Source organism: Henckelia pumila, chromosome 4 (assembly GCF_033568475.1).
Source record: "Henckelia pumila isolate YLH828 chromosome 4, ASM3356847v2, whole genome shotgun sequence".
NCBI classification, from domain to species: domain Eukaryota; kingdom Viridiplantae; phylum Streptophyta; class Magnoliopsida; order Lamiales; family Gesneriaceae; genus Henckelia; species Henckelia pumila.
This window is the reverse complement of record NC_133123.1, coordinates 134888275-134908889: the sequence shown is the minus strand read 5'-3', so window position 1 is coordinate 134908889 and position 20615 is coordinate 134888275. Positions and strand designations below refer to the sequence as shown.

Here is a 20615-nt window from a genome sequence, read left to right as displayed (position 1 = left end):
AAATTAATCCTCAATCTATGTCACTACAATACATAGCTCCACAGTACAAGATGTACGTTACCTAGAACAACAATGATGATGTCCGTAATATGATACATCTTCACATGTGTATGAGGTTGACTATGATTGAATTGAGGGCCGAGAAAAAAGATCAGACTATAGGAGGTTTAAATACTGAGAGGTATAATCCACTCGTTCCCTTTTTTTTTTTTTGCACTGTCTATACTGTTTACTTCGGTAATTATTTGTTATCTTTATGTATAGATAAAGTTTGAAAGCGTGATTTTGTTGTTGTACTTAGTTATAGTTTTCTGGTGATTTTTATTGTTGATTCATCCTAAAAGTAATTCTAAAGTTATGGTTGTGAAATTCATAAGAGACGACGAAGATGACAGACAATCCAGAAGTGATAATGAGCTTGAAGAGGCCCCCATAAAAAATTCCCTTGATTCTTGGTTTCATTGCATACGCGGGGTGGGCCAAACATTCAAAGATGCTGCAGAATTTAGAATTTATATGAAAAAATATTCTGTAAGACGCTCATTTTTGTATGCAAAAAATGATAGAGATAAGATTATTGTTGTTTGTACTGAACATAATTGTAAGTGGCGAGTTTATGCATCCAGACATAAGGCAGACAATCTATTTGGGATCAGAAAATGCAATTTACAACACACTTGTGGAGAGGACAATTTATCTGGTAGAGGACATGCAAGAGCTGATTCAGCTTGGGTCGCAGATTTGATGAAGGATAAATTGAGGGGAGAGCCATCTTATCGTCCCTGTGCAATGGTGAAAGATGTACACAGAGATTTTGGAGTAGATTTAGAGTATCACAAGGCTTGGAAGGGCAAGGAATTAGCTATGCATGATCTCCATGGCACAGATAAGGGGTGTTATGACAAATTGAGATGGTATTGTCGTGCAGTTAGAGAAACAAATCCTGGTAGTGTGGCAGATTTTGAGATTGATGTAGTAACCAATAAATTCAAACGGTTATTCCTTTGTTTTAATGCATGTGCAGTTGGTTTTGCTACTGGTTGTAGACCAATGGTTTTTCTCGATGGAACTCATATTAAGAACAAATATAAAGGTAGTATCCTACTTGCAGTGGCAAAAGATGCCAATGATGATCTTTTTACATTGGCATACGCTGTAGTGGATGCTGAGAATGATTCGAATTGGGAATGGTTTTGTTTTCATTTGAGAGGTGTCCTTGTTTTGCAACATATCATGGTGTTTGAAAAGTTCACTTTTTTCTCAGATAGACATCCCGGTATTATCAAGGCTGTTAAGCTATTATTTCCGGAAAGTCACCATGCTTATTGTTTGAGGCACTTGGTGGATAATTTTGTGAAGCACGTTAGTAAGTAATTTATTTTTTTGTTTGAAATCTTCAATAGTATTATTTATTGATGGTCATATAAATGTGTTAATTTTCTTGTCATTGAAGGTCTTGCAAAGTTATCCGCTACACAACAAAAAACATTGGTTATCTGTGTTCAAGAAAGCTGCATATGCCCCTTCACAACAAGAATTTACACGCCACATTAATAATATTTTGGAATCCATGCCTCGTGCTAGTACTTTTATCACAAGTTCTGCTCCACAAAGTTGGGCAAATGCTTTGTTTCCGGGAAGGCGATGAGGTGTAATAAATAATAACATTGCCGAATGTTGGAACAACTGGGTTAAAATAGCTCGTCATCTTCCAATTGTTTCTATGGTGGATCATGTATGTGTGCAAATCATGAACATGATGCACAGACGACGTGAAACAACATCAGTCATGGTTCAGGAATTAAGCCCGAAGAAGGAGAAGGCTCTAGCTAGTACATATATTGAATCCAGAAACTTGAGTATTAACAGATCATGTGGTTGGAAATTTGAGGTAGTTGATGGTGATAAATCATTTGCGGCTGATTTGAATGAATGGACTTGTTCATGCAAATCTTGGCAGATTAATATGCTTTCGTGCAAGCATGCTTGTGTAGCTATTAAATCAAAGTCGATGTTGCTATATGCTTTTTGTGATCGATATTTCCATATTGAAATGTATCATCAAGCATATAAAGGAATGATCAATCCCATACCGACATTGGACATGTACGAGAACAACAATGATGAAGGATCTGTAATCAATGCTCCTGATATAAGAAGTCAACCAGGTCGTAGAAGGACTAAGAGGATTCCGTCTCAAGTTGAAACATGTGTGTCAAAGTGTGGTCGTTGTCATAAGCCAGGGCACAATAGACGTAGTTGCAAAGAAGCCATAGAATAGGTTTATATGGTTAATTGAAATAGTATCTCAATATTGAGTGTACTTATAATTATTTACTTGTCGACATCCTTTCTTATTATATATTATTATTACGAAGTATTGATAACTAATTACTTTTTTTACATTTCTGCAGCAGAAAAAGGAGAGAGGAAGGGCAATTGATCGTGGATTTGCCTGCTAGGAAGCATACGCGTTCCAGTGGTGGATTTGTAGTTTAGTTTTAGTTTAATGGTTTCAGTTCTTAGACATTTTAGTCCGAACTTTATGGACTTCTAGTTATTTATGGTTTAGCGTTGCCTAGATGGTTCTTGTGTTTGTATTGTGAACAACTTATTGATATGCTTGTTATCGTTGACGTTTAACCTTGATGGTGTTGTTATTTGGTGTTGCTGAAAACATTAACACAGATGATGGTTTTTTTGTGCGCACATGGCTAGTTTGATAAATGACCAACACATGTCGGATTTGTTTACTGAATATTAGTACATATACTAAGAAATCAGGTTCACTCAATCTACACATATGGTACAACATACACTACAGTAAGGTATAATTGTCGAGATTTCATTTATAAATGATCCGATCGATATATGGTACAACATACATGAATTATACTCTATTGAGTATATACCAAATGTTTTTACTATCTTAGACATGAAATTCATCAAGTCTCACTTTGTTGCAATGTGCTTGTTTCACCACGATATGTACTTTATTATCGGTCATATGTACTTAAGTATAGACATGGTTGTACCTTATGTTCTTAAATATGTACTCTAGTTAGTTATTTCAATATTTATTGTTAACTTATTATTTGCCACAAAATTTTAGTGACTACTACCCAAAGTGCACATGTATGTCCTATTTTCACCTCATCAACTTAATGAATAATTCCGAGGATATGCCTCTGATTATACGTAAATTATACTCTACTGATTATATACCAAATGGTTTTACTATCTTGAACATGAAATTCATGAAGTCTTGCTTTGTTGCAATGTGCTTGGTTTATCACGATATGTACTTTATTATCGGTCATATGTACTTAAGTATAGACTTGGCTGGACCTTATTTTCTTAAATATGTACTCTAGTTAGGTCTTTCAATATTTATTGTTAAATTCTTATTTGCCACAAAATTTTAGTGACTACTACCCAAAGTTCACATGTATGTCCTATTTTCACCTCATCAACTTAATGAATAAATTCGAGGATATGCCTGTGATTATATGTAAATTATACTCTATTGAGTATATACCAAATGGTTTTACTATCTTGAACATGAAATTCTTCAAGTCTTGCTTTGTTGCAATGTGCTTGGTTTACCACGATATGTACTTTATTATCGGTCATATGTACTTAAGTATAGACTTGGATGTACCTTATTTTCTTAAATATGTACTCTAGTTAGTTCTTTCAATATTTATTGTTAACTTGTTATTTGCCACAAAATTTTAGTGACTACTACCCAAAGTGCACATGTATGTCCTCTTTTCACCTCATCAACTTAATGAATAAATCCGAGGATATGCCTGTGATTATACGTAAATTATACTCTATTGAGTATATACCAAAAGGTTTTACTATCTTGAACATGAAATTCATCAAGTCTTGCTTTGTTGCAATGTGCTTGGTTTACCACGATATGTACTTTATTATCGATCATATGTACTTAAGTATAGACTTGGCTGTACCTTATTTTCTTATATATGTACTCTAGTTAGGTCTTTCAATATTTATTTTTAACTTCTTATTTGCCACAAAATTTTAGTGACTACTACCCAAAGTGCACATGTATGTCCTATTTTCACCTCATCAACTTAATGAATAAATCCGAGGATATGCCTGTGATTATATGTAAATTATACTCTATTGAGTATATACCAAGTGGTTTTACTATCTTGAACATGAAATTCTTCAAGTCTTGCTTTGTTGCAATGTGCTTGGTTTATCACGATATGTACTTTATTATCGGTCATATGTACTTAAGTATAGACTTGGCTGTACCTTATTTTCTTAAATATGTACTCTAGTTAGGTCTTTCAATATTTATTGTTAACTTCTTATTTGCCACAAAATTTTAGTGACTACTACCCAAAGTGCACATGTATGTCCTATTTTCACCTCATCAACTTAATGAATAAATCCGAGGATATGCCTGTGATTATACGTAAATTATACTCTATTGAGTATATACCAAATGTTTTTACTATCTTGAACATGAAATTCATCAAGTCTTGCTTTGTTGCAATGTGCTTGGTTTACCACGATATATACTTTATTATCGGTCATATGTACTTAAGTATAGACTTGGCTGTACCTTATTTTTTTATATATGTACTCTAGTTAGGTCTTTCAATATTTATTGTTAACTTCTTATTTGCCACAAAATTTTAGTGACTACTACCCAAAGTGCACATGTATGTCTTATTTTCACCTCATCAACTTAATGAATAAATCCGAGGATATGCCTGTAATTATATGTAAATTATACTCTATTGAGTATATACCAAATGATTTTACTATCTTGAACATGAAATTCATGAAGTCTTGCTTTGTTGCAATGTGCTTGGTTTACCACGATATGTACTTTATTATCGGTCATATGTACTTAAGTATAGACTTGGCTGTACCTTATTTTCTTATATATGTACTCTAGTTAGGTCTTTCAATATTTATTGTTAACTTCTTATTTGACACAAAATTTTAGTGACTACTACCCAAAGTGCACATGTATGTCCTATTTTCATCTCATCAACTTAATGAATAAATTCGAGGATATGCCTGTGATTATATGTAAATTATACTCTATTGAGTATATACCAAATGGTTTTACTATCTTGAACATGAAATTCTTCAAGTCTTGCTTTGTTGCAATGTGCTTGGTTTACCACGATATGTACTTTATTATCGGTCATATGTACTTAAGTATAGACTTGGATGTACCTTATTTTCTTAAATATGTACTCTAGTTAGGTCTTTCAATATTTATTGTTAACTTCTTATTTGCCACAAAATTTTAGTGACTACTACCCAAAGTACACAAGTATGTCCTATTTTCACATCATCAACTTAATGAATAAATCCGAGGATATGCCTGTGATTATACGTAAATTATACTCTATGGAGTATATAACAAATGGTTTTACTATCTTGAACATGAAATTCATCAAGTCTTGCATTGTTGCAATGTGCTTGGTTTACCACGATATGTACTTTATTATCGGTCATATCTACTTAAGTATAGACTTGGCTGTACCTTATTTTCTTATATATGTACTCTAGTTAGGTCTTTCAATATTTATTGTTAAATTCTTATTTGCCACAAAATTTTAGTGACTACTACCCAAAGTGCACATGTATGTCCTATTTTCATCTCATCAACTTAATGAATAAATTCGAGGATATGCCTGTGATTATATGTAAATTATACTCTGTTGAGTATATACCAAATGGTTTTACTATCTTGAACATGAAATTCTTCAAGTCTTGCTTTGTTGCAATGTGCTTGGTTTACCACGATATGTACTTTATTATCGGTCATATGTACTTAAATATAGACTTGGATGTACCTTATTTTTTTAAATATGTACTCTAGTTAGGTCTTTCAATATTTATTGTTAACTTCTTATTTGCCACAAAATTTTAGTGACTACTACCCAAAGTGCACATGTATGTCCTATTTTCACATCATCAACTTAATGAATAAATCCGAGGATATGCCTGTGATTATACGTAAATTATACTCTATGGAGTATATACCAAATGGTTTTACTATCTTGAACATGAAATTCATCAATTCTTGCTTTGTTGCAATGTGCTTGGTTTACCACGATATGTACTTTATTATCGGTCATATGTACTTAAGTATAGACTTGGTTGTACCTTATTTTCTTATATATGTACTCTAGTTAGGTCTTTCAATATTTATTGTTAACTTATTATTTGCCACAAAATTTTAGTGACTACTACCCAAAGTACACATGTATGTCCTATTTTCATCTCATCAACTTAATGAATAAATCCGAGGATATGCCTGTGATTATATGTAAATTATACTCTATTGAGTATATACCAAATGGTTTTACTATCTTGAACATGAAATTCATCAAGTCTTGCTTTGTTGCAATGTGCTTGGTTTACCACGATATGTACTTTATTATCGGTCATATGTACTTAAGTATAGACTTGGTTGTACCTTATTTTCTTATATATGTACTCTAGTTAGGCCTTTCAATATTTATTGTTAACTTCTTATTTGCCACAAAATTTTAGTGACTACTACCCAAAGTGCACTTGTATGTCCTATTTTCACCTCATCAATTTAATGAATAAATCCGAGGATATGCCTGTGATTATACGTAAATTATACTCTATTGAGTATATACCAAATGGTTTTACTATCTTAGACATGAAATTCTTCAAGTCTTGCTTTGTTGCAATGTGCTTGGTTTACCACGATATGTACTTTATTATCGGTCATATGTACTTAATTATAGACTTGGTTGTACCTTATTTTCTTAAATTTGTACTCTAGTTAGGTCTTTCAATATTTATTGTTAACTTCTTATTTGCCACAAAAGTTTAGTGACTACTACCCAAAGTGCACATGTATGTCCTATTTTCACCTCAGCAACTTAGTGAATACATCCGAGGCCATGCTTATTTTACCAGGTTATGTACTTTATTATCGGTCATATGTACGTCAGTATAGACTTGGTTGTACCTGATTTACCTAAATATGTACCTTAGTTAGCTCTTTCCTTAGTAAGTCATACGCATGAAGTGCGGTCGCACACCATTGTAAGAGCCCCCGCGCAGCTTCTGTACAAAAAATGACCCATAGTCAGATCCAAATGTGCACCCGCACGAGTTTGTTAGCGCTCCCGCGCAACTTCTCCACTGAAATCTTCATAAAGTCAGATCCAACAGTGCACCCGCACGACTTTTAAGCTTGCCCCCGCACTGCTGCTCTTCAGGAATTTGCTCCAAGTCAGTTCAAACAGTGCACCCGCACGAGTTTGTTAGCGCGCCCGCGCAACTTCTCTACTGAAATCTTCATAAAGTCAGATCCAACAGTGCACCCGCACGACTTTTAAGATTGCCCCCGAGCGGCTGTTCTTCTGGAATTTTGCTCCAAGTCAGTTCAAACAATGCACCTGCGTGAGTTTGTGTGGGGACCCGGGTTGCTAATCTCATTTTAGGGCAATAAATGATTAATTAATAATTAATCAAACAATACATGAATAATAAACCAAGAGCTAAAAAAAAAAAATTTTAAATAAGGCCCCTCGCTCGATCGGATAAATGTTACCGATCGAGCGAGCATAAAATTGCAGCTCTCGGTCTGAATCCATTTTGGCCTCGCTCGATCGGTGAAAATCTCCCGATCGAGCGAGCCCAAAAACTCACTCCTCTGTTTTGGCAAAATACAGGCCTCGCTCGATCGGTGAAGTTCACCCGATCGAGCGGGCTCCCTGTCCAGAGAATAAAAATGCTTCTTTGTTGTATAATTGATTCAAAATCTCATACAAACTTCATATAAATTTCTCAACATGATTCTACATAATTTACATGCATTCAAACTCATACTAAGTGATCTAGAATACATGAACTCTCAAGTATAAATCAATACTTGGCAAAAATAATATATACAAAGGTTCTTGCTTTCTAACATGTTTACCAAATCATAAATACATGTCATCTGCTTAAAACCCGAATCACCACATGTTATCTCTCTTCTCAATCTATCCAAGCCAACTCTAACTTGATCATGCCCTAACCTGATGCAATGCACACATACAAACAAAGCAACAGCCGGATAACTCCGGTGAGAATAAATCTCAGTATGAAAGACATGCATATACATCATGAAAGCATATGGAATCTATATGCTATAAAACTCTAAAATCATAAAACATGTAATAACATGTAATTCATAGAATCATCATCGCCGCTTAAACTCTTAACACATAATGATTCATCTAAAGCAATAACACACATTCATATCTAGAATAGTGTATCACAACATGCTAGCATTTATAACTGCATAATATAAACCATAGAAAACTCTAGGTTAATGCATAAATGCAATGCATGTGCCAAGGAAAAGGCTATCAAATCTGATATCAATAAAGCTTAGTTCTTTGGGATCCCGAGAAATAAAATAACTATCAAACCGCCGACACTCCCAATCGAGGCGGCATCAAGTATTTTAATCCTCTGACTTTGGTGCAATTATAGAGAGTCTTCTGGCTCTGAAAGCGAAGGCTGCAATCCATGCCACTCAACTATAATTCTCCAAACGTCATTTCGCAATCTAGGCTAATCTGCCCTTATGCTTTACAGGCTGGAGTTCAAGATGAATGCAACATAAGTTGTATGCATTAAAGACTGTAAAACATCTTGAACATATATATAATCACATAATCAATCAAAGCATCAAAACTCATATAAATCACATAAGAGCACTGAAACAACTAAGTATGTGATTTCAAGATAACTCGAAAACCACCACGTTCTCGAGTTGTTCTACCTGGCAGGAATAATGTCGATTCATACCTTTCGATCTTGGCTTTAACATATTCAATCTTGCTAACATCAAATCTGATGACGTATTTAATTTCTATTCATTTCATGCTTGCTCATTCGACGTTGATAGTTGATCAGAATCTGGATTCAACTTGAATGGTTCAAACGACTCGAACTCGTCGATTCGACTTCGATAACTTCCATTCCCAACTGAAATGAAGTGTAAACCATGCTCAATATCATTATCAATCTGATATTTATTGCTAAATTCAGTCTATAGCTGATATCGGATTAAATTTCAAACCGGCGGCGTAACGGTTCAAAGTCGGCAATTCTTAAAGCATAAACATACTCAATACTATGCTCTAAACATAATATCATCACCAAATGAGCAGCTTATAAACGTACATAACAAGTCCCAAATTTCAGATTTCGGAAAAATCTTCGCAAAATCCAAAACATGTTCAAACGACGATCTTTTCTCGATCCGTCTTAGATATGCTATCGTCGTATATGCTAGAATATGTATATACAATCAAATCTTAATTCTAACAACATCATAAAATTCAAACATGGTAGAACTTCATAAAACTTACGTCAAAACGTAGTACTCGGAGCTGTGATCGCAAATATATGCTCAATTGGAAATTCTACCGGGCGGAACGATTTTTATCGGAGCTTGAAAAGGTGAAAATGGCGTTTGAATTTTGTTTTAAAACCTCTCGGCCATTTTCAGAATTGGGAATGAAACAATCTGATTCCCACGTGTACAAGTAGATATATATTGGCCTATTTGCAATTTAGTCCCTGAATTTTTTAATAATTGCAATTTAGTCCCCGGACAAGCGATTTAATTCAATTTCAATCCTAAATAATTTAAGAATAATAGAATTTAATTCTAAACTCTAAATATTCTCAAATTAAATATTCTCGGATTAAAATTAAATCATTTCGGACCTTATCGCATTTTAATCCTTGAACTATTCAATATTTGCAAATGAGTCCTTACTCGGATTTCATCCTCAAATTCAATCCTTGATATTTATCATCTTGGAATTCACATCTTAAATTTCATAAATATCAATTCAAATATTTTTAATTTTTTAATTTAAGAATTTCGGATATTAAAATCTTAAAATCCGAAAATCCTCAAATTAAATATTTTTGACCCGAAATTGAAATCTCTAATTTCTTAACTTCTTCAAATAACTCTTTTCTCATTTTCGGAATTTAAATCTTAAATCCCATAATTAAGAACTTAATATTTTCGGGCCTTACAATTCCTCCCCTCTAAGGAATGATTTTGTCCTCGAAATCGCATTCGATCCTACTTCTGATTCTCATAAACTGTATAGCTGACTAAAGTAATACTGACTTCAATTCTCTGAGCTTTCGATATATATTCTGATATATTCTCTTCTATTGTATCTTAATCTTCTTTCTGATTGCTTCTGCATCACATATAATCACTGAGTCAACTTATATCTAAGTTGCTCTTTCTCGTGATCTAACTCTGCATCAGTTAGTCTTTCTTGCTTACAATCTTATCGACTTTTGTTGTATCTAAATTGAATGCATATACATATTCTAACTGATATTCTTCAGCCAATGCATATGGATAACAATTCATCTATTCGAGTATTAATCCATAAGCTAGATCAAATACTCATCGGAATCAATTCTGAATCCTCTTTCTGAACCTAATGATGCTCGGAAAAGAAATTCTTAACTGATCATTCTGTTCAGACTTCAAATCTCTATCTGTTACTCATTTACTAGCTCTGTTCATGCTGCTCTATTCTTATTCTGTTCGAAGCAATCTTCACATTCTCTATCGTTTCTTGACTCATATCTGGTCTGATAGCTGATATTTCTGTAAGATTGTTTCAATATAAAGACAATTCTATGTTTCTGATCAATCAATCATCAAAATATTGTCTTTATATCTATCAAATAGCTGTCACAGGAATCATAGTAATCAAGTGGCAAATAATCAATCAATTAGTACCGAATCTAGTACTATCGTTCTGAGAATATCCTTGAAAATCTGGATAATCACATCTGATAATCCACTAATCAGGAGATGGTATAATGAAATCTCATACAACCAAACACTCAGAACATCTGACAATCAATGCCACAATCTAGAAAACAAATCTAAAGTCTCTATCTCGACAATAGATTTCCATAATTCTTGTAATCTGATCATCTTGCTAAATTCATAACAAGTATTTCTTTATGTTTGTATCATATCTAATACAACATATTCATAAATCTGTCCAACTTTACTACACTCTAAACCGCAAAATCATGACGATTCGTGTAGATTCAAACTAAAGTCGTTCACAAAGTTGATCTTATGTCAACTCTTATGTAACTAATCTGTTACATAAACCACTTGCGTTCTTCTTTTCTGCTTCTTTTACTGGAATTTTAGTATTGGTAATGTTAATTATGTCGTATCTGCTTTCATTTCTTTCACCAATCCTGATTCCACATAATGACTACATGTAAGTCATACATGTTTAAACAATTGAATGAATATTCAATCTATTGTCATATGCCTCGTTCAGAATCTGATATTCCATATCTAGAATATTTGGTATAATCAAACGATTATTCACCGAAAAAATTCATCTGTTCTGCTCTGTTGTCTTATCTCTTATCTTAATCTAGCATTCTCAATCAATATTCTATTGCTTGATCTAAGATCAATATTGCTTTTATCTTTCCAAACTAATTCAAGTTTAGCTTGGATCGCAACAATTCTGATCGTTTACGTCTCTGTCAAGCATAAATATTCAACAAGTACAGATCTGTACCCAATAAATCCAGCAATTAGCTAAAACCCATAAATCTTGCTAGTATTCTGAATCTGAATTTCTATCAGTTACGAGCCAAAGACTTCAAGATACACTGAATAAATACATCAAATAATCAAAATTCTCAAATCTCAGCTCAAAGGAACTTGCTCAAATCAAGATCATCCAAAATTACATATTCTAAATGATAAAATCTGCTAAGTGATACCATATCACTTGCATCAAAACTTCAAGAAGAATGAATCAAATCAGACTCTAGCAAAGGAATAAGAGTCAATCAAAATCGATCGAGGTCGAATACAAAAACCTCAGAATCGATAGCAAGAAATTCAAGAATCATGATTTCTATGATGGAATAGCTTCAGCAAAATTGAAGAAAAAGCTCAACTGTAACTGATTTTTCTTATTCTCTATTGATATGAGTTCATTTATTACTTCTTAACTGACAATAGTCGAATATAATCTTTTCGACGTAACTTATTGTCATAGAATTAATCATCATTTCGGTACTACATAACTCTTTTCTACTAAATCTGCTAGTTGTTTCTGAAGTTCTTCAGTTCAAGTAATGCTCTTCTATACTAGTTGTCATAATATAATTGTACTAGACACCACTCTATATAGACCTGCATTCATGTCGTAGAAATGTCAAAATATATCATTGAACTATGTCTGTACATTCTAACCACTGACATAGCTGTTAATTCTAGGTTAATGCTGTACTAGTTCAATATATCGACCCACGGTCATCGTGATATAAACAATACCGACATAATAGAAATTTATTTCTGCAACTCATATCAAATAGATCTCTACTCATTGCTATTGCTGATCTAACTTAATCACTGCACAGAATCAATCAATTCTTATCTGATACTTAGGTATTGCATTAATATCTATAATGCATATTCAATCTTCTTTCTTCAAGTCTGTATTTCATCTTCTCTGTCTAATCATTCAAATGCATTTCTTCTACTCAAAGGCAAAAATCTCAGCAAATACGATGAATAAAGACTCATCAGATACGAATTATAGCATAACAACTCACTAATCTATGAATGTATGCTATGCAATCAATATATAAGCGGTTAATTAGAATTAACTCACTTACCTGTACTATTCTTATCTGATACAACTTGAGCTTCATTTTCTGTACTTGCTTATTGCTTATGACATTATCTGTCATTCAAATTTTCTCTTGATCTGTTTCAGCTGGGGGAGTTATGCTTATATGTCTTCATCTGCTGGCGTTTAGACTAAATCAATCTTTGCTGTTATTGTCATTATTTATTGCTTCATAGCTATACTGCTATGAAAGTTGTAGTGGAGGTGATGATCATAGTGTTTCCACAATTACAGAGGCATGAATAAAAAAAAATTCAAGTCTGCCTCACCAGGTCATGATTTCGTTCTTCTATTACTGGCTTGAAATCAATTTATGCTTCTATTCTGCAAAGTCTACTGTTCTATCTTCTTTAGCATATACGGGTAGAAACAATTCTGTTTACTTACCTGCCAAACAATTTCAGTACTTCTTCTGGCAACTTCACCAACTTCTTGCTAAGTCCTGGAGTTGATATAACATCAGGCTGGTTCTATGTTCATCTGAATATGCTTCTCTTGAACAACGGATCCAGCTCTTCAAATCAACTCCTTTCTAAACATAGCATATTCTGTATCTTTCTGAGTTGATGATTCATAGCTTTAGAGTTGTTCAACTAACATACTCCTCAGTACAATCGGTTCAAAACCTTACCTCAACACGGTTCTGTTCTATCTGAGGTTTTGTTCTGTCTGAGGTTCTCATGCTATCTGCATAAGCTGTCTTATTCGATAATAGAAGCAATATATATGGCAGAGATTATAAAATCCAATTGCAGTATAACATACATATAATCTCATGCTTCTGAATAGAACACATGCTTGCAAATTCTCATGTTTTTTCACATAATACATGCTTGCAACGAATTCACGTATTCTAATGAATTCAATAAATCATGCATACATATCAGCATAGAAGCATGTAATTCGCATATCGATAAAGCAAGCAGTGTTCAATCAAACAATCATCGTCGCATACAATTCTGTAAAGCAAGTAAAGCATAATCATGCAATACTATAAATGCATGCGACTCAATCTACCCCGCTCAACTTCTATCTTAGTCCAAGACTTTACGCTCTGATACCACCTGTTGTGGGGACCCGGGTTGCTAATCTCATCTTAGGGTAATAAATGATTAATTAAAAATTAATCAAACAATACATGAATAATAAACCAAGATCTAAAATTTTTTTTTTTTTTAAATAAGGCCCCTCGCTCGATCGGGTAAATGTTACCGATCGAGCGAGCATAAAATTGCAACTCTCGGCCTGAATCCATTTTGGCCTCGCTCGATCGGTGAAAATCTCCCGATCGAGCGAGCCCAAAAACTCACTCCTCTGTTTTGGCAAAATACAGGCCTCGCTCGATCGGTGAAGTTCACCCGATCGAGCGGGCACCCTGTCCAGAGAATAAAAATGCTTTTTTGTTGTATAATTGATTCCAAATCTCATACAAACTTCATATAAATTTCTCAACATGATTCTACATAATTTACATGCATTCAAACTCATACTAAGTGATCTAGAATACATGAACTCTCAAGTATAAATCAATACTTGGCAAAAATAATATATACAAAGGTTCTTGCTTTCTAACATGTTTACCAAATCATAAATACATGTCATCTGCTTAAAACCCGAATCACCACATGCTATCTCTCTTCTCAAGCTATCCAAGCCAACTATCTTGATCATGCTCCAACCTGATGCAATGCACACATACAAACAAAGCAACAGCCGGATAACTCCGGTGAGAATAAATCTCAGTATGAAAGACATGCATATACATCATGAAAGCATATGGAATCTATATGCTATAAAACTCTAAAATCATAAAACATGTAATAACATGTAATTCATAGAATCATCATCGCCGCTTAAACTCTTAACACATAATGATTCATCTAAAGCAATAACACACATTCATATCTAGAATAGTGTATCACAACATGCTAGCATTTATAACTGCATAATCTAAACCATAGAAAACTCTAGGTTAATGCATAAATGCAATGCATGTGCCAAGGAAAAGACTATCAAATTTGATATCAATAAAGCTTAGTTCTTTGGGATCCCGAGGAATAAAATAACTATCAAACCGACGACACTCCCAATCGAGGCGGCATCAAGTATTTTAATCCTCTGACTTTGGTGCAATTATAGAGTCTTCTGGCTCTGAAAGCGAAGGCTGCAATCCATGCCACTCAACTATAATTCTCCAAACGTCATTTCGCAATCTAGGCTAATCTGCCCTTATGCTTTACATGCTGGAGTTCAAGATGAATGCAACATAAGCTGTATGCATTAAAGACTGTAAAATATCTTGAACATATAATCACATAATCAATCAAAGCATCAAAACTCATATAAATCACATAAGAGCACTGAAACAACTAAGTATGTGATTTCAGGATAACTCGAAAACCACCACGTTCTCGAGTTGTTCTACCTGGCAGGAATAATGTCGATTCATACCTTTCGATCGTGGCTTTAACATATTCAATCTTGCTAACATCAAATCTGATGACGTATTTAATTTCTATTCATTTCACGCTTGCTCATTCGACGTTGATAGTTGATCAGAATCTGGATTCAACTTGAATGGTTCAAACGACTCGAACTCGTCGATTCGACTTTGATAACTTCCATTCCCAACTGAAATGAAGTGTAAACCATGCTCAATATCATTATCAATCTGATATTTATTTCTAAGTTCAGTCTATAGCTGATATCGGATTAAATTTCAAACCGGCGGCGTAACGGTTCAAAATCGGCAATTCTTAAAGCATAAACATACTCAATACTATGCTCTAAACATAATATCATCACCAAATAAGCAGCTTATAAACGTACATAACAAGTCCCAAATTTCAGATTTCGGAAAAATCTTCGCAAAATCCAAAACATGTTCAAACGACGATCTTTTCTCAATCCGTCTTAGATATGCTATCGTCGTATATGCTAGAACATGTATATACAATCAAATCTTAATTCTAACAACATCATAAAATTCAAACATGGTAGAATTTCATAAAACTTACGTCAAAACGTAGTACTCGGAGCTGTGATCGCAAATATATGCTCAATCGGAAATTCTACCGGGCGGATCGATTTTTATCGGAGCTTGAAAAGGTGAAAATGGCGTTGGAATTTTGTTTTAAAACCTCTCGGCCATTTTCAGAATTGGGAATGAAACAATCTGATTCCCACGTGTACAAGTAGATATATATTGGCCTATTTTCAATTTAGTTCCTGAATTTTTAATAATTGCAATTTAGTCCTCGGACAAGCGATTTAATTCAATTTCAATCCTAAATAATTTAAGAATAATAGAATTTAATTCTAAACTCTAAATATTCTCAAATTAAATATTTTTGGATTAAAATTAAATCATTTCGGACCTTATCGCATTTTAATCCTTGAACTATTCAATATTTGCAAATGAATCCTTACTCGGATTTCATCCTCAAATTCAATCCTTGATATTTATCATCTTGGAATTCACATGTTAAATTCCATAAATATCAATTCAAATATTTTTAATCTTTTAATTTAAGAATTTCGGATATTAAAATCTTAAAATCCGAAAATCCTCAAATTAAATATTTCTGACCCGAAATTGAAATCTCTAATTTCTTAACTTCTTCAAATAAATCTTTTCTCATTTTTGGAATTTAAATCTTAAATCCCGTAATTAAGAACTTAATATTTTTGGGTCTTACAGTTTGTAAGCGCGACCGCGCGACTGCTCTTCAAGAATTGGCAATCAGTTCCAACAGTGCACCTGCACGTCTTTGGTAAGAGCCCTCGTACCTACATTAATTTTTTTTAAAAGGTACCAAGAAGCTCCATTCCTCATTCCATCGGTCTTCACCTTTCCCCATCCAAGCACTCTCCCTTACTTATTCCTAACGTTTCATGCCTTTCTCAACCTCTCACAAATCTCTTCTAATTCATCCCTCCACCATATTAATCTTCTCTAGCCTCAAGAGCAACCCACTCTCATCGGCCATTGCGATCGCAAGAATACAAGCAAGAATACAAGCAATTTACTTCCATATAAGTGGAGACCGATGAAGATGGGCACTCGAAATTTACACACCTCACAGTGTACTTTTAAGTGAAACAATCTTTATTTGTCATGTAGTTGCGAGAAGATGCAAATTTATTTGAAGAAATAGTGTGCATTAAAGTTGGGTGTGTGCCTTAAGCTACGTGTTTTGAATTGAGTTATTTGGTTTATTGGAGTGCAATTAGTAGTTGTGACAAGCCAAGGTATAAATTTGGGGGCGGGGTTTTTGATTTGGTGCAAAGTTAGGATATTTATTAAGGTGCTTAAAAGGTGTTCGATCTATGGCACCTAAGAAAAGACAAAAACATACTGCCTCTTCATCAGCCACTTATGATACACATCGTTTTTGGAATGAGGCCGCCGCTGTAAACCATCGTGCATTATTGTCTAAAAACATTATTCAAGAAAGGGGATTTGATATGACAAGGGGTTTTGATATGTTCCAACCTACATCTGCTGTTGGGAGAATGACAATGGCTAGGCATTGGCAGCACTTTACAATGCCTCCTATCGATGCAGTCATTTCACTAGTTCGAGAGTTCTACGCGAATTTGAAAGTACGACATGAGCATTTTAAGGTTTTAGTGCGTGGTAAGATGGTAGCTTTTGATTCGCATACAATTAATACTTTGTTTAAGTTCCCTCATGTACTGCATGATGAGTATGTAGAGTATAAGAATGGAAATGTCAATTATGATGAGATATTGAGAGAGTTGTGCCAAGACGGGGCCGAGTGGAGGTTGGGGAAAGATGGTTTGCCATCTATTCTAAAGAAGTCTGATTTGCTCGATGATGCTAAGCATTGGTACACATTTGTTTGCGCTCGTCTCAAGCCAACCGATAACACCACTAATGTTACGAGAGACCGAGCCATCCTGGTTTATTGCATCCTCACCGGCATGAAGATGGACTTGGGCCAAATTTGCCAAGAAACAATACGGAATGTGGTGTCTGGTGTTACCATTGGGGGTCTTGCACTACCGTCGATCATTACTGACCTCTGTGCATCTGCAGGGGTAACATGGGCGGAAGGTGAAGAACTTTTGAAACCATGGGCCGCTATTTTAGCATCGGAGCATCTACCATTCTTACCTGACCATGAAATTCGGGCACGAAAAAAAAGAAGAGAGTTTAATGCTCGAGCTGCTGCCAGAAAACAATCACCACCACGAGTTGCACCTAAGACTTTGGGTGAACGGATCACTTACCTTGAGGAGGAAGTTAGAAAGCAGAGGCGGGAAATGTATGAGTTTCAGCAGACTTCCGGTGTTTTCATGAATTATATGATGGATTTCACGGCGGCAATGGCTAGTCAATTTCCAGGCACTGTTACACCCTTTCCACCCCATCCACAGTGGCCGCCACGGTTTGCTGCAGCAGAGATGCCCCCAAATGATGAGCATGAGGATGCTAATGATGGCGAAATCTGAATACATACATGCTACATCAAATTTGTTCTTCTTTCTGCTTTATTCCCTAAAGTATGAATATTGGTGTCTAAACTCATGAACATGAGTTGTTTTTTGTTTAGATCGCATCATCAATTAAGTTTTTGCTTATAACAGCTGATGTAACAAGTCAGACAACTTCTAAAATGTATGTCATATTCAGCTAGTTATGTACCTTATTATGATATAATTGTACCGTAATTACTCAAATTTGTACTTAGATTAACTTGTCAATTGTCGTTACATAACTCTATCGTGTAAGTACATAAATGTCACAAATGTACGACATAAATAGGAAAAGACTTGGAATTACCATTTCAAAAAAAAAACTTGGCATCAAAATATAATCATTAACCACAAATACAAGGATTTGTCTCTAAAAAGGTGTGTATGTTTTCCACCAACAAAATTATCCAAACTTAATCACCACCAACATGACATACAAGTTAAATGGTTTTCAACAATCCATTCTTATCAGATAAAATGATAGCTGCAACACGAGCTCGATAAGCATTCATATTCACACCCCTTTGATATGCCCAGATTTCCTCTGTGTCTTTAGCCAAGCATTCGGTCCACATAATTGCATAGACACCACACTCAAGTGTTGGACCTTGATCACGACATTTTTCTGTCACTACTTCCTCATTGGCTAAGACAAAACCAGATTGGAAGCGCATGTATCCAGACAAAAATGATACCTATCAAAATTAAAAAGTTACAAGATTTCATTCTTAATATTATACTTACACATTCAAATAGGGTCGTACTGATACTCACAAAAACATTTGTGGTGCCAGATGCGTATGGATCATGCAAGGAATTCCATATACTGAACACACCTTCTACAGTTTTATACACAAGAAAAAACCAATGCCACCTATCATTCAATGGAAAAATGATGTACTTGCATCTTGTAAATAGCTCCTCGTTTAATTGATTCAATCTTTTCCTAGTCGCAGATGTCAAGCTTGCAATAAAATCTCCATAATCATCGCTCCGCAACTTACGTCAACTCCCATATTCTTTCAGTCTATTAAAAATTTCTCTCTGCAGAACAAAGATTGCAAACAAATCATACTTCCTATGTGGTCAAAAAATACAATAAAACGTACATAATCGGGGTGCAAAGACGAACCTGAACCGTTGTGTCCACACAATATATTTCAGATCCATATTCCTTACTTTTTGCTTGCATAATTCGCATATAAACATTTATGATTTCGAAATCAACGGGTTTGCCAAAGACAAAGTGGCAAAATTTTTGATCATCTAACATCATACTCTCGTCTTCCCAAATTACGACACTACATAAAAAAAATGTTTTCTGAATCTATAAATCCAACAATGTTTAGGAAAAAATCATTAAATAGAAGCGTACTCCAATTCCTCCATCAAAAGCTAGTATGTCAAAATTTGTTTCTCTTCATCAGTTGCTTCTTCATGGCCACAGTAATCGGTCCTACCTTTGAATTCATGTAGATCATCTTTCATTGGACTCTTAGCATTCTCATCAACATCTACAATGCACTTCTCCTTCAAACGAATACACTTTGAAACATAATAAAAAATAACAAAAAATTGTCAGTGTGCGTGTGGAAATACATAAAACCAAAATAAAAAGGATGAAGAGAATTTCAAACCCGTTTTTGACCCTTTCTCTTAGGTCTTGGCGATGAACTGGGCGGCGTCACAAAGATAGAAGCTTTCCTTTTCTTCTTGCGGTCAACCCTTGTTCTTACAGTATCCACGATCAAAAATTGAAAGCTGGTCATGTTCGCTGCTTTACTGGTACCAACACAACTCACACTTTTCCTTTCCTCAACTGTTCCATCATTTTTCTCAAATCCCACATCATTCTTAATTTCGTTTATAACATTTTGCACCACCAAATTAAGCTCACTGTAATTGTCATGGTCATTAGAAGATCCAATCTCAGATGAATTTCCATGATCTTCAATCATTTTTTTCTCATTCTTTTCAATATTCTCTTCATCCTCATTTCTGACAAAATGCAAATTATCTTCACTGTTCTCTATATTATCATCCTCAACATTTCTCTCAAAATTCTCATCTATCTTAATGTTCTCATCCTCCTCATTTCTCTCAGTATTCTCATGTCCATCATTTCTCTCAATAGGATCATCTTCTTCTGTCACAAATCCAACCTCATTTTTGCTCTGCAACTTAAATTCTTCTCCAACATCCATCATTTCTTTTTCAATCACAATCTTTGTCTTCCTACGATGCCTAACACTACCACAACCTAATTCAAAACACATCTGATTCTTAATCTCAGCCATTTTTTTTCTCACATCTTCTGATCGTACTGCATCAGTGGCACTGTCAGCCAATTTCAAC

General features: G+C 34.5%; 2 protein-coding genes across 2 annotated transcripts; both read left to right on the top strand.

Annotated features, from left to right (window-relative positions):
- Nucleotides 1-357: 357 nt before the first annotated feature.
- Nucleotides 358-1648, top strand: LOC140861810 (uncharacterized). Its single transcript, XM_073264816.1, has 2 exons — nt 358-1362; nt 1454-1648. Exons 1-2 carry the CDS (start codon nt 358-360, stop codon nt 1646-1648), a joined length of 1200 nt encoding a protein of 399 aa, XP_073120917.1.
- Nucleotides 1649-1789: 141 nt separating this feature from the next.
- Nucleotides 1790-2499, top strand: LOC140861809 (uncharacterized). Its single transcript, XM_073264815.1, has 2 exons — nt 1790-2220; nt 2415-2499. Exons 1-2 carry the CDS (start codon nt 1790-1792, stop codon nt 2497-2499), a joined length of 516 nt encoding a protein of 171 aa, XP_073120916.1.
- The last annotated feature ends 18116 nt before the right edge of the window (nt 2500-20615 follow it).